The sequence below is a fragment of the Hemitrygon akajei genome, chromosome 6, assembly GCF_048418815.1.
Source record: "Hemitrygon akajei chromosome 6, sHemAka1.3, whole genome shotgun sequence".
NCBI classification, from domain to species: domain Eukaryota; kingdom Metazoa; phylum Chordata; class Chondrichthyes; order Myliobatiformes; family Dasyatidae; genus Hemitrygon; species Hemitrygon akajei.
In genome coordinates this window covers 104,300,585-104,316,330 of record NC_133129.1, presented here as the reverse complement: position 1 = coordinate 104,316,330, position 15,746 = coordinate 104,300,585, and the positions used below count along the sequence as shown (strand labels likewise).

At 43.2% G+C, this 15,746-nt stretch overlaps 1 protein-coding gene across 1 annotated transcript in view; it reads left to right on the top strand.

Moving 5' to 3' along the window:
- The window catches only part of dnah2 (dynein, axonemal, heavy chain 2), a 497,351-nt gene that overhangs the window by 164,367 nt on the left and 317,238 nt on the right, over positions 1–15,746 (top strand). Inside the window, exons 15-17 of the mRNA XM_073049044.1 lie at positions 4,924–5,070; positions 6,616–6,772; positions 11,077–11,316. Of these exons, the coding sequence (XP_072905145.1) occupies positions 4,924–5,070; positions 6,616–6,772; positions 11,077–11,316 (544 nt within the window). The remainder of the gene's footprint in view (positions 1–4,923; positions 5,071–6,615; positions 6,773–11,076; positions 11,317–15,746) is intronic.

Sequence of the window (15,746 nt, the reverse complement as noted above, 5' to 3'; positions counted from 1 at the left end):
AAGTAAATTCCATGCCCCTTCCCTACTTCCTATTCTGACTTTTTACCTCTTTTCTCCTGCCTATTACTTCCCCTGGGTCCCTTCCTCCTTCTCTTTCTCCTGTGGTCCACTCTCCTCCAGCTATTGACCCTTCCCATTCACTTGGCTTTACCTATCATCTTCCAGCTAGCCTCCTTCCCCTCTCCTATCCTTATCATTCTGGTATCTTCCCCTTTCCTTCTCAATCCTGAAGATGGATCTCGGCTCGAAATGTTGACCATTTATTTGTTTCTATAGATACTGCCTGACCTGCTGAGTTCCTCCAGCATTTTGTGTGTGTTATCACCCTTTGAATTAGCTTAACTGGTTTAATTAGTAGTCAGAGAACCAGAGATGAGGGCTGGGAGCAGCTTTGTTTGCACCAGGGATGTTATTATCAACAAGGCCTAATGTGTTCTCAACAAAGTCAACATGCTGATAGAGTTTAATACTAGAGTTTAAAACACAAGGGTTGATGGTGGTGCGGTTCATGTTGAAGGTGAATGCAAACTGTATGTTTCTCTGTACACATGACAGATAAACTTGAATCTTGAAGGTTGCTGTAGGTTACAACAGATCATTGGCAGAATGCAGAGCTGGGCTGAGAAGTGGGAGTTGAAGTTCAACCTGAAAAAGTTTGAAGTGATTTCAAAGGTTTTCAAAGCTTGCAGAGGGATTTGGACCAGTTGGAGGAATGGGCTGAAAAATGGCAGATGGAGTTTAATGTGGACAAGTGTGAGGTATTGCACTTTGGAAGGTCAAACCAAGGTAGGACATACAAGGTAAATGGTAGGACACTGAGGAGTGCAGTAGAACAGAGGGATCTGGGAATACAGATACATAATTCCCTAAAAGTGGTGTCACAGGTGGATAGTGTCGTAAAGAGAGCTTTTGGTACATTGGCCTTAATAAATCAAAGTATCGAGTATAAGAGTTGGAATGTAATGGTAAGGTTGTATAAGACATTGGTGAGACTGAATTTGGAGTATTGTGTGCAGTTTTGGTCACCCAATTACAGGAAGGATATTAATAAGGTTGAAAGAGTGCAGAGAAGGTTTACAAGGACGTTGCCGGGACTTGAGAAACTGACTTACAGAGAAAGGTTGAATAGGTTAGGACTTTATTTCATGGAGCGTAGGAGAATGAGGGGTGATTTGATAGAGGTGTATAAAATTATGATGGGTATAGATAGAGTAAATGCAAGCAGACTTTTTCCACTGAGACTGGGGGAGAAAAAAACCAGAAGTCATAGGTTAAGGGTGAAGGGGGAAAAGTTTAAAGGGAACATTAAGGGGGGCTTCTTCATGTGAATGGTGGGAGCATGGAATGAGCTGCCAGATGAAGTGGTGAATGCGAGCTCACTTTTGACATTTAAGAAAAACTTGGACAGGCATATGGATGAGAGGGGTTTGGAGGGATATGGGCCGGGTGCAGGTTGGTGGGACTAGGCAGAAAAATGGTTCGGCACAGCCAAGAAGGGCCAAAAAGCCTGTTTCTGTGCTGTAATGTTCTATGGTTCTATCATTCACTTTGGAAGGTCTAATTCAAAGGCTGAATATATGGTTAATAGCAGGATTCTTACATGTGAATGTGTGAAGGAACCGGGAGATCTTGGAGTCCAAATCCATAGATCCCTCAAAAATGCCATGCAAGTTGATAGGGTTGCTAAGAAGGTTTATAGTGTGTTTGCCCTCAGGGGACTGAGTTCAAGAACTATGAGGTAATTTTGCAGCTGTATAAAACCCTGGTTAGACCACACTTGGAGTATTGTGTTCAGTTCTGGTCACCTTATTATAGAAAGCAACACATACAACAAGCTGGAGGAACTCAGCAGGCCGGGCAGCATCCGTGGAAACGAGCAGTCAATGTTACGGGCCGAGACCCTTCCCCCCCTCCCCCCACCTTCTTTATAGGGCCTCTGCCCCCTCCCTCTTCAGTCCTGACGAAGGGTCTTGGCCGGAAACGTTGACTGCTCATTTCCATGGATGCTGTCCTACCTGCTGAGTTCCTCCAGCTTGTTGTATGTGTTGATTTGACCACACAAGTGCAGTGTACTTTGTGTTTATTATAGAAAGGATGTGGAATCTTTAGAGATGGTGCAGAAGAGATTTACCAGAATGCTGCCTAGATTAGAGGGCATGTCATATGGGGATAGGTTGAGCTTTTCTCTTTGGAGCAAAGGAGGATGGGGGTGACTTGATAGGAGTGTATATGATGACAAGTGGCAAAGATACCATGGATAGCCAGAGACTTTTTCCCAGGGCAGAAATGGCCAATACAAGGATGCATAATTTTAAGGTGATTGGAGGAATGTATAAGTTAGAGGTAGTGTTTTTACACAGAGAGTTGTGGGCACATAGATCACGCTATCAGTGGTGGTGGTGGAGGCAGACACAGTATGACATCTAACAAAATCTTAGGTACATGGATGATAAGAAATTGGAGGGCTATTTTTGAAAGGATAGGTCAGATTAATCTTTAAGTACGTTATAAGGTTGACACAGCATTGTGTAATGAAGCACGAGCACTGCCCTGCGGTGTTCAATGTTTTCAATTTTCTTCTATCTTCAGTGGCCTCATTATCCAGCCAAAAAGCTAGTGTATCTTATCTGACTGTACTATCTGTTGTCTGGTATTCTTCTTGGGTGTTCCATAGGCAAAAGTGGAATGAAAATTAGAGGCATGAGAGAGGAGCTGGCCAAAATTGATTGGAAAGGAACAGTAGCAGGGATGAGAACAGAGCAGCAATGGCTGGAATTTCTGGGAACAATTCGGAAGACGCAGGATATATACATCCCAAAGAGGAAGAAGTATTCTAAAGGCAGGATGATGCAACTGTGGCTGACATGAATCCAAAATTCAACATAAAACCAGTGAGGGTATATAATAGAGCAAAAAGTAGTGGGATGTTAGAAGATTTGGAAGCTTTTAAAATCTGCTAGAAGGCAACTAAAAAATCATAAAGAAGGAGAAGATGGAATATGAAGGTAAGATAGCCAATAATATTAAAGAGTTTCTTCAGATATATAAAGCGTAAAAGAGAGGCAAGAATAGATATTGGACTGCTGGAAAATGATAATGGAGAAGCAGTAATGGGGGACAAGGAAATGGCAGAAGAAATGATTAAGTATTTTGCATCAGCCTTCACTTTTGCAGCATGCCAAAAGTTTGAGTGTCAGCAGGCAGAAATGAGTGAAATTGCAGTTGCTAGGGAGCAGGTTCTTGGGAAACTGAAAGGTCTGAAGGTAGATAAGTCACCTGGACCAGATGGTGTGCACCCCAGGGTTCTGAAAGAGGTGGCTGAAGAGATCATGGAGGCATTAGTAACGATTTCTCAAGAATCAATTCATTCTGGCATGGTTCCAGAGGAATGGAAAATTGCAAATGTCGTTCCACTCTTCAAGAAGGGAATAGGCAGAAGAAAGGAAATTATAGGCCAGTTACTCTGGCCTCATTGGTTGGAGTTGATTGTTAAGAGGTGGTTTCAGGTTACTTGGAGGCACATGATAAAACAGGCCACAGTCAGCATGGTTTCCTCAAGGGAAATGCTTGCCTGACAAATCTTTTGGAATTCTTTGAAGAAATAATAAGCAGGATAGACAAAGGAGAATCGATGAATGTTGTGTACTTGGATTTTCAGAAGACCTTTGACAAGGTGCCACATGTGAGGCTGAGAGCCCATGGTATTATGGGAAAGATACTGGTATGGATAAAACATCGGCTGATTGGCAGGAGGTAAAGAATGGGAATAGAAGGAGCCTTGTTGGCTGCCAGTGACTAGTGGTATTCCACAAGGGTCTATATCGGGACTGCATGTTTTTACGCTATATGTCAATGATTTGAATGATGGAATTGATTGCTTTGTGGACACGTTTGCGGATGACACAAAGATAGGTGGAGGGGCAGGTAGTTTTGAGGAAATAGAGAGACTACAGAAGGACTTAGGCAGTTTAGGAGAATAGGCAAAGAAGTGGCAGATGGACTACAGTGTTGGGAAATGTCATACACTTCGGTAGAAAAAATAAAAGTGTGGACTATTTTCTAAATGTGGAGAAAATACAAAAAATCTGAGGTGCAAATGGACTTGGGAGTCCTCATGCAGGATTCCCTAAGGATTAATTTGCAGGTTGAGTCTGTGGTGAGGAAGGCAAATGCAATGTTAGCATCCATTTCAAGAGGACTAGAATATAAAAGCAAGGATGTAATATCGAGGCTTTTTAAAGCATTGTTGAGGCCTCACTTGGAGCTTTGGGCCCCTATTTAGGTAAGAAATTTCTGACACTGGAGAGGGTTCAAAGGAGGTTCACAAAATTATTCTGGGATTGAAAGGCTTGTCATATGAGGAGTGTTTGATGGCTCTGGGCCTCTACTCACTAAAATTCAGAAGAATGAGGGGTAACTTCATTGGAAGCAATTCAAATATTGAAAGGCCTCAATAGAGTGAATATAGAGAGAATATTTCCTATGGTGGGGGAGTCTAAGAGCAGATGGCACAGCCTCAGAATAGAGGGGCATCCTTTTAGAACAGAGATGAAGAATTTCTTTAGTCAGAGAGTAGTGAATCTGTGGAATTCATTACCACAGGTGACTGTGTAGGCCAATTCATTGGGTATATTTAAGGCAGAGCTTGATAGATTCTTGATTGGTCAGGGCATGAAAGGATTCGAGGAGAAGGCAGGAGATTGGGGTTGAGAGGGAAAAAGGATCAGCCATGATGAAATGGAGTAGACTCGATGGGCCAAATGGCCTAATTCTGCTTTTATATCTTAAACGGTTTTAAATTCCCTTTATGGTATAAATGCTTTTCCTAAATATAACTAAAAGTTGTCTGTGACAATCCTGATCAGCAGACATTACTCAAGAGAGAACGCTGCTAGTTGTGTTACTCCTTCTGCTTCTGTGCAGGTACCTGCTGGAGTTGTTTGATGAAATCCATTATTGGGAACGGTTACTTTTTGAGATCCCTCACTATGTAATGGAGATCTATCAGCGCTGGGAGGAACTCCGGAAACTCCGGGAGAGTGTTCTTTTGGTCGTGCGTGATTACAACAGGTCAGTGAAGACTCATTGCTTTTTGATTGAAATTGTTAGCCACGTGCCATCTGAAGAGGGAGTCCTATATTCATGGCTGTAGATTCATAATGCAATCTTGCCAACGTTTGTTGTCTATTTTTCAAACCATTTTGGCCTGGCCTCCTCATACACCTCTTCCTCCCGCTACCCATTATGTTCTCCCTGTGAGCACACTGGTTTCCTCTGAATGCTCCGGTTTCTTCCCACATCCCAAAGACGTATCGGTTAGTAGATTAATTGTGCAGCACAGGTTTGTCGGGGCAGAAAGACCTTTTACCATGCTAATAAATAAAATAATATGTAACAATCTGAGGCATGGGGAGAGGACAGGGAGGAAAACTGATTATCAATGGTTCAATGTATCCAATTAATATCAAAGAATGTATATAGTATGCAACCTGAAATTCTTACTCTTTCCAGACATTGACAAAACAGGAAAAACACCAAATAATGAGTGACTGGAAAAGCATTAGAACCCCAAAGCTGCACCTCCCCTTCCATGCACAAGCAGCAGCAAAGCATCAACTCTCTCTTTGTCCTTCCCCTCCCTCAACAGCCTCCCTATCACCTACTATGTGAACAATAGCAAAAGTACCAAAGAGACCATGATCGAAACTCCTGTTCACCCAATGGTTCAACATACCACAGGCTCTCTCTCTCTGGCTAACAAGGGGGAGAGAAGGATCACTCCTGCCACAGCGAGAGGGGAGACCAACAGCTCTCTGTTTTGATGTTACAGCATTGTTTGTTATTTCGAGTTCCCCGACTTGAGAATTGACAGCAAACTCACCATCGTGAGAGATAGAGAGAGTGCGGTAGACTGAGTGCAGAGGCCTCTGACAGCTCTGTCAATGTTCCGATCTCCTTCAGTTGATGAACCTGGCTTGGAATTGAGTCCACAAGGCTGCACCCTAAACCGCATATCTTCCAAGCTGCTCCTGGAGATATCAAAAATGGCTGCTCGTGAACTTCAAGAGCAGGAATCCACCTGCTCCCACGGCTTCAAGTGACCCTGTTCGGGGGGAGAGGCTAAAAAGGTGCTACACCTTGCCCGAGTGTGACCTGCAGGCTAGTGGAGAGAAGTTCCTTAAAACTTTGGTAGAAACAGCCTGTATCTCCACCCCACCACCCAATTTGCAAGTTTAGGTGTCTGATTGCCCAGGGTTCAATTCCCACCCTGCTCTATCAGGGCTACACTTTTCTCTGCTTCCCAGCAGTATCTAGTGTCTCTCGTAGGAAGTGTTCATCCTTGATGTCCCTAGGCAAGACTGGCAGCCACTTTAACACAACCCCAAGTTCACCATCTGAAGCCTAGCCACAACTTTAAATTTAAATGTCAAATTGTATACAGCAAACTTCATGAATTCCACAGTGACAAGAGATCTGTGAAAAGAAAAGCAGGGTTAGGGTTTCAGGCCAAAGACACCCCTGAGTCCAGGGCCAAGATCTAAAGGCTCTATGAGGAGGAGAGATTGTACAGGTACAAGAAAGAAGTCCAAATTAGAATTGTATATTTTTTTTCAGCATCCTGGATGAGTTGACAAAGGAGCAAAGGAATCTCTTCAAAGACAGAATCAAATTCCTGGACATGAAAATTTCCCCAGGGTTGACCAAGCTTAAGTGGTCATCCAGAATCCTGTCGAGTTATTTCATTGATGAATGCAGGCTGCAGGCCAGACAGGTGTGTATCTTGTTTGGGGTGGGATGCTTCTATTATCAGCTCCATTTTCACTCTCTGCAGCCTGTATTGTCCAACAGAGGTAATTTTGAGGTCACGAGTCCATCATATACTAAGAAACCTTTCATTAGTCTAACAACAGCACGATAGAAGCTATCCTTAGGCTTAGTGGTATGTGCTGTCATGATTTTGCCTGATGGGAGGGTGGGTTGGTGGAGAAGAGAGTGCCGAGGTGGAGTAGATTCTGTGATAAAGCACAGATATTGTAAAATCAGAAGTAAGAAGCCTGGGTCTTATCCTTGATTCAGATTTGAATTTTAAATCCCACATAAAGGAAGTGACCAGAGCAGCATTTCTACACTTAAGAAATATTGCAAAGCTATGCCTGTTCCTGTCATGTAATGATTCTGAAAAAATAATTCATGCCTTTATAGTGAATAGACAAGATTACTGCAAACAAGAGAAAATCTGCAGATGCTGGAAATCCAAGCAACACACACAAAATGCTGGAGGAACTCAGTAGGCCAGGCAGCATCTATGGAAAACAGTAAACGGTCAACACTTCGGGCTGAGAGATGCTGCCTGGCCTCCTGACATTACTGCAATATACTTGTTACTGGCTTTCCAAAGGCAGCATTTGATTGAGTGTGGCGTCAAGGTGTCCTAGCTAAGCTGGAGTCACTGAGAATTGGGGAAAATCCTCCACTGGTTGGAATCATGTCTGACACAAAGAAAGATGGTTGTGGTGGTTGAAGGTCAGTCATCTCATCCTCAGGACATCACTGCAGGAGTTCCTCAGGGAAGTGTCCGAGGACCAACTGTCTTCAGCTGCTTCATCAACGACCTTCCTTCCATCATAAGATCAGAAATGAGGATGTTCGCAGATGACTGCACAGTGTTCTGCATTATTTGTGACTTCTCAGACGGTGAAGCAGTTCATACCCAAATGCTGTAGGTCCTGGACAATATCTAGGCTTGGGCTGACAAGTGGCCAGTAACATTTGAGCCAGGCAATGACCATCTCCAACAAGAGAGGCTCTAACCATGGTCTCTTCAGTGGCATCACCATCACTGAATCCCCTACTCTCAACATCCTGAAGGTTACTATTGACAGGGAACTGAACTGGTTTAGCCATATAAGCGCTGTGGCTACCAGAACAGGTCAAAGGCTAGGGATTCTGCAGCGTGTAACTCACCTCCTGACTCTCCAAAGCCTGTCCACTATCTACAAGGCTTGGGTCAGGAGTGTAATGGAATACTCACCACCCGCCTGGATGAGTGAACACGCAAGAAGCTTGACACCATCCAGTACAAGGCAGCCCCTTCCACAAGCATCCAATCCCTCCACTATCGGCGAACAGTTGCAGTAGTGTGTACTATCGCCAAGATACACTGCAACAACACACCAGAGTTCATAAGGCAGCTCCTTCCAGACCCACGACCACTACCATCGAGAAGGACAAGAACAGCAGATACCTGGGAACACCACCACTTGGAAATCCCCCTCCAAGTCTCTTACCATTCTGACTTGGAAACATATCACCGTTCTTTCATTGTCACTGGGTCAAGGTTCCCTCCCTAACAGCACTGTGTGTGTACCTACACTTCAGGGACTGTAGCGGTTCAAGAAGGCAGCTCATCACCACCTTCTCAAGGGCAACTAGGGATGGGCAATAAATACTGGCTTTGCTGGCGACACCCACATCCCGTAAATGAATAAATAAATAAAATCTATTGACAAACATCAATCAGAATGCTGCTGCTAGACTTTTAACTAAAATTAGGATGAGGTAGCATATCACTCCCATCTGAGCTTCTCTGCATTGGCTTCCTATATCTTTCAAGATTATTTTTTAAAGTTCTCTTATTTGCTTTTTAAAGCTCTTAATGGTTTGTGAGTACATTTCAGAATTGCTTTTATTTTATAATCTTGCTCGAGCTCTCAGATCTTCTTCTGCTGGTCCCTTAAATTTAAACAATCTCCCTCAAAAGATAACTGGCAGGTCAGCTTTTCTGACCTACACTCCTAAACTGTGCAATTCAATGCCTAAAACCATAAGGGATACAGACTCAGTTGACACTTTTAAATGCTGGCTCAAAACCTATTTAGAAACTGCTTTCAACTAACATTTTTGTCTTTTATTTTCATGTTTGCACTTTATCTCTTTGAACTAAATCTTCTGTATGAATAATAAACTATAAATAAATTATTATTTTTATTACTATTATTTCACTTGCATAAAGAGTTGAGTTAATACCTGAATATGAATGTGAGTAGAATTGTGAATAAAAAGATTACCATTAGGTCTATCAAGGACCATGTGAAACACAATACAGGCTGCTCATTCCAAGAGAAATTAAAAGATTTTTGTGATATGTTCCTGCGGAGACTGCCGCAAATGCATCACTGAGTGTCACAAACATATCCCTTTGAACAGGGTCTGTCTCAGTAAACCAGTGGTCCTGTTTTATGTGAATTGCAGCCATTCGCTGCTTCAGTGGGGAGGGACTCCATTTCCATCCATTTTCAGGATGTGATTCCCACATCTCTAGTAAAAACCTTGAAATTCTATGTAATAAAAGTGTCCTGTGATTTATTAGGCCACCTGAAGTCCGCAGCTATGAGTTACTCTCAGTTTACCGCAAAGAAATAAAGATGCCGCTTTTCTATTGTGTTCTCCATCCTCTCAGGATACCTTGAAGTGCATCTTGGCCAAGGAAACATTATATTTCTGCTGTAATATGGTACACACAATAACCTTGCTGTGCACGGCAAACTCCCAGAAACTACAATGTGATAATGACCCGATAATCTGTTTAAAGTCATCAAGCCACACAGCACAGAAACAGGTCTTTCAGCACAACTTGTCCCTGCCGACTGTGTTACCTAGCTAGCTAGTCCCATCTGCCTGTGTTTGGTCCACAGCTCTCTAAACTGCTCCTATCTATGGCAGAACATGTTTACCGTCAAGGAAAAGGTATAGGAGCCTGAAGACATGCACTCAACATTTCAGGAACAGCTTCTACCCCTCCACCATCAGATTTCTGACTGGGCAATGAATCCATAAATACTACCTCACTATTTTCTTTCCTTCTGTTTTAACTTCTTATTTAGTTTAATATATTAGATGCAATATATATATTTATTGTAACTGATAGATTTTTAAAATTATGTATTGCAATGTACTGCCACAAAGCAACAACTTTCCTGACATTTGACAGTGACATTAAACCTGATTCTGATTCAGACTCTTCTGTTGCTGATGTGCCCAGCTCCACTCCTGTTTCTGGTAGTTCAGGCCAAATATGCACAATTCTTTGCACGAAGAAGCTCCCCCTGATGTCCCCTTTAAATCTTTTGCCTCTAATCTTAAATGTATACCGCCGTGCTTTTAAGCTCCCTCTCCCTGGGAAGGACTGTGTGCTTTCACCCTGTCTATCTCCCTCTATCCCTCAATTTCCTATGTCCCAGGGAATAAAATCCTAATCTACACAACTTTTCCTTGTAATTCAGGCCCCCTCTGAGAGAAGTTTCCTCTTAAATATTTTACCTTTCACCCTTAATATAAGACTTTAAGGATGGTGGAGTAGAGATTGTCTCTACCAAAGGAGGGTGAAAGTGCTCCTTCCCTCCATTAGACTGCAGGTCATTCTTAGGCAAGATGTAGCACCTACTTAGCCCCCCGCTCAGGGTCATTTGAAGCCATGGGGCAGGTGGTGGATGGTCGTTTGAACAGGTGATGCATATCACAAGTCCTGGTTATAAGATCACTGACGCCAGGCACGCAATTTCTGAAGAGTATTGATAACAGCTGGGGTCACCTGATTTGGAAAGATGCTACCCCAAAGAAAGCAATGGCAAACCATTTCTATAGAAAAATTTAACAAGAACAATCATGGTTATGGAAAGACCATGATCGCCAATGTCATATGACACAGCACATAATGATGATGATATGTCTTCTAGTTCTAGTCTCACCCAACCTCAGTAGAAATGCCTTCTTGGAGTTACCTTCATAATTTGTATACCTCTATCAAATCTCACTCCATTCTCCAATGCTTCAGGTAATAAAATCCTAATCTATTCAACTTTTTACTAAAACTCAGGTTCTCGTGTCCTGGTATCGTCTTTGTAAATGTTCTTATTAAAAATAAGATTTTCGATCTTATTGTTTATGTCTGTACCTGGCCATTAACTAAAACCTTGCCTTGTTGCGACTCCCACTCTACTGTCCTCAGTCAGGGAAAGCAGTGATATGTGCTTGCTGATGTTAAAGAACCCTGAATGTTCCCTTGCTCCCGAGCAGCTGCAGCTGACGTTTGATGAGTACAAGGCCGCGAGTCTGCAGATCCAAAAGTACGCCTACCAAATGAGTGACTTGCTGCTGGTGCACATTGACAGCAAGCGCACATACAGCGACAGGGACTTCCAAGAAGCACAGCATGCCCACCAGGAGCATGTCCAGTCCAAGCTCCTAAACATACACAGCGAGATTGTAGCTATCATGCGACAAACGTACCTTGTCTTCAAGAATGATGGATATGAGGTGAGTTTCTTTAACTCAATCCCCAGACTCTTTTCCTCAGCATAAGCTCCCTGCTGTCCTGAGATTCCAAAGCCATGGGGGGTGGAGGGAGATGGCTTCTAGCCTTCTAGCCACTGTTATAAAGATGAAGAGATTTTAAGATTAGCTTTATTTGTCACATATATAACAAAACATAGAGTGAAATGTGTTGTTTGCATCATATCAAATCAGGGAGGATTATGGTGGGCAGCCTACAATTGTTGCCACACTTCTGGCACCATCATAGCATGCCCATAACTTACTAGCCTGCATATTTTTTGAATATGGGAGGAAACTGGAACGCCTGGAAGAAACCCTGGTGGTCATGGGACGAATGTACAAAATCCTTTAGGCAATGGTGGGAATTGAATTCCAATTGGTGATCGCTGGTTCTATAAAACAGTTGCACTAACAGCTACGATCCCATGCCGCTATAAATTATAACAGTAGGCAATCCTGCCTGACCTGTGAACAATCCCGCCCAATTTGAGAATAATCCCTCCCAACTGGAGAACAATCCAATCCGACTTGGTATTGTTAGTTCATCATGATCAGGGAGATGAGGAAAAGGAAAGTTTAGAGGACACATGACACAACCTCCGGAGTAGACAAGATTCAGATTTATTTATCACGTGTGCATCAAAACATAGAGTGGAGTGTAGTGCATTGTTTGTATTTACAAACAACACACTCGAGAGCGTGCTGGGGAAGCCTGGAAGTATCACCACGTATACCAATGCCAATATAGCATGCCCACCAAGTTTGGCACACAATATATGACACAACAAAAACAGAACACAACAAGCAACAAAGCATTAAAGGCAATACAAGCTCTGTTCCTCCCTCCCACCCAAACTCTCAGTCCTCCAAACACAGGGTAAGCCGTTGTCAGCCTCCAATCTCCAGAGGTCTTGCCCAGATTTGCACAATCAGGGCTTCAGCCATCTCGCATCCACTTTCAGAATTCCTGATTATCCCTCGGGCCTCGATCATTGGCTTCAACACCTGGACCTGCCAGTTATCAAACACTGGGCCTCAATCTCTGTACTTTCCAATCATAGGAACCCAGCACTAGCCCTCAAACTGCAGTCTCACCAATTTGCATACCCATGGGAACAGTGGACCTCATGTCCCATGCCTGCATGGAACTCCAAATCTGGAAGCCACTGACACACTTGGGAACAGGGTACCCCAGCACTCATCCACACTGGTCTACCCACCCGACATCAACTGCTTTCGGAATGCTGTTGCTTTTATTGTTTGTACGCTTTGTGTTTTCTCTTTCTCTGTGCATTGAATGTTTGTTGGTCTTTTTAATGGGTTCTTTTGGGTTTCTTGTTTTGTGCTGCATTTAAGGAGATGGATCGCAAGGTTTTTCAAGCAATAGTAAATCAAGGCAACTGGACTTGCTGTGTTGTCTCGATAACTTTTTGCCACTCATCTGCGAGGCTTCTTCCGTTCTGATCCATGGTGGGTAATATTCCAGCTTATAAACTCTGTGAGTTGTTTAAAGGTGTAGCAATTATATGAGGGTTGTTAAGAGTCGTAGAGAGGGTCAGATACTGTTGTGGAGATACTGGGGTAGAGACGTTAGGACTGCATCGTAAGTATTGAATTGACTCTATTTCTTACATCCTTCACATACACAAGGAGTAAAAATCTTTACATTACGTCTCCATCTAAATGTGCAACGTGCAATCATAGTAATTTAGAATAGCTTATGATAAATAGAAGTGCCAATGTAACATAGAAATACACTCAAATCAAAGTGAGTTAATCAGGCTGATGGCCTGGTGGAAGAAACTGCCTGTTGGTCCTGGCTTTTATGCTGAGGTACCATTTCCTGGATAGTAGCAGCTGGAATAGATTGTGGTTGAGATGACTCAGGTCCCCAATGATCCTTTGGGCCCTTTTTACACATCTGTCTTTGTAAGTGCCCTGAATCATGGTAAGTTCACGATTACAGATACACTGGGCTGTCCGCACCACTCTCTGCAGAATCATGTGATTAAGGGAGGTACAGTTCCCATACCAGGCAGTGATGCAGCCAGCCAAGATGCTTTCAATTGTGTCCCTGTAGAAAGTTCTCAGGATTTGGGGGCCCAAACCAAACTTCCTCAACCATCTGAGGTGAAAGAGGCGCTGTTGTGCGTTTTTCACCACACGGCTGGTGTGTACAGACCACGTGAGGTTCTCAGTGATGTGGATGCCAAGGAACTTAAAGTTGTTTACCCTCTCACCCCAGATCCATTGATGTCAATAGGGGTTAGCCCGTCTCCATTCCTCCTGTAATCCACAACCAGCTCCGTTGTTTATGTGACATTGAGGGAGAGTAGCTGATAGGTGGTACTGTACCCCACCCCCTCTCTTCAGAGATGGATTTTCCAGTTTGACAAAGATTGCTTCTTTAACCCCTCTTTTAAACTACCTGTCCTCCCTGTCCAAAATGTGCTCATTGTTATCATCACAGTAGTATTCCTTATCCTTTAGGTGTAGGTATAAAGCTAAGTCTTGACCTGACGGCCATCTATTTGTGAAGCGGCTGTTTTGTCACACTGATACACAGATCTGTGCAGTTCTCATTACATTGGATAACATATAAAATATTGCTCTGTTTAGATTTGGGTGTAGGATCCTTGGGGTGGATGAGTTTCTGTCTAAGTGTGTTTGTAGCTACTAACATCCTAACATCCCTGCTCTGGCGTTTCCACAGTAGTTCACACCTTCATTCATCCAAAAATGAGATGAATGACCCTCTCATTACCTTTAAGACTCTTAATGACCCTTATATGATTGCTATACCTTTAAACAACTCACAGAGTTTATAAGTTGGAAAATTACCCACCATGGATCAGAACTGAAGAAGCCTCTCGGATGAGTGGCGAAACATCTTCTCGACAACACAGCAAGTCCAGTTGCCTTGATTTACCACTGCCTGATATACAATGACCTGGATGACTGAGAGCCTTCATAGATGGATCTCAAGGTTGTATAATCTACACATAAATTGATAATAAATGTATTTTGAGGTGTCCCAGGATTATGTTGCTGGTTTTCAAGCACAAGGTGGAGGCTTTGACTCTGGCTTGATCTCCAATTCCTCCACATCAGAGTTGCAAAACCCCTTTGTCCTCAAAGCCATCCCTACAAACCTAAAAAAACAACTCAACAGAGACCACTGTTTGGTGCCATCTTCACTTCCATTCCTAAAGTATTTCAGACAACCTGCCATTCCCAAAGCTGACCTATAGGGTCATGAGGGAAACCAGGGAAGTGCTGTGTAAATTACAGGAGAGCACTGTGTATTTCTGGGGAACCAGTGCACAGCAGTTCAGTGAGCCTTATGACCACATAATTTAAAGCGGAAGAGAGCAAGGAAAAAGAGTAAAACAAGGCCATATGGTGGTGGAAGGCAGGGTCAGGTGGTTTATGACTATGACAGATGTAAACCATACACTGCATATCATTCCTAGAACAGGATCAAAGGGTTTGTCTGCTGTGGCTGGAACATTGTGAGTATCCTGGTCTCCACAAAATGGAAATTGTTTGTAGCATGGTTCAGTAAAGGTTTAGAGCATAGAACATTACATGGTACAGGCCCTTTGGCCCACGATGCACCAATCTTCTGGCCTACTCCAAGATCAGTCTAACCCTACGTTACCCTCCATTTTTCTATTATCCATATTGATAGCAATGATGACAAGTGAATCATAACCATGGGTCTACAAGTCTGAAGTTCACTGGGAAGTTATAGACCTAGGGCACTCAAAGCAACTGCACAGGTTGACTCTGTGGTTAAGGAGACATATGGTGTATTGACCTTCATCAATCATGGAACTGAATTTAGGAGCCGAAAGGTAATGTTGCAGCTATATAGGACCCTGGTCAGACTCCACTTGGAGTACTGTGCTCAGTTCTGGTCAGCTCACTACAGGAAGGATGTGGAAGCCATAGAAAGGGTGCAGAGGAGATTTACAAGGATGTTGCCTGGATTGGGGAGCATGCCTTATGAGAATAGGTTGAGTGAACTCGGCCTTTTCTCCTTGGAGTGACGGAGGATGAGAGGTGACCTGATAGAGGTGTATAAGATGATGAGAGGCATTGATCGTGTGGATAGTCAGAGGCTTTTTCCCAAGGCTGAAATGGTTACCACAAGAGGACACAGGCTTAAAATGCTGGGGAATGGTTATAGAGGAGATGTCAGCGGTAAGTTTTTTTACTCAGAGAATGGTGAGTGCGTGGAATGGGCTGCCGGCAACAGTGGTGGAGGTGGATACGATAGGGTCTTTTAAGAGACATTTGGATAGGTACACGGAGCTTAGTAAAATAGAGGGCTATAGGTAAGCCTAGTAATTTCTAAGGTAGGGACATGTTCGGCGTAACTTTGTGGGCCGAAGGGCCTGTATTGTGCT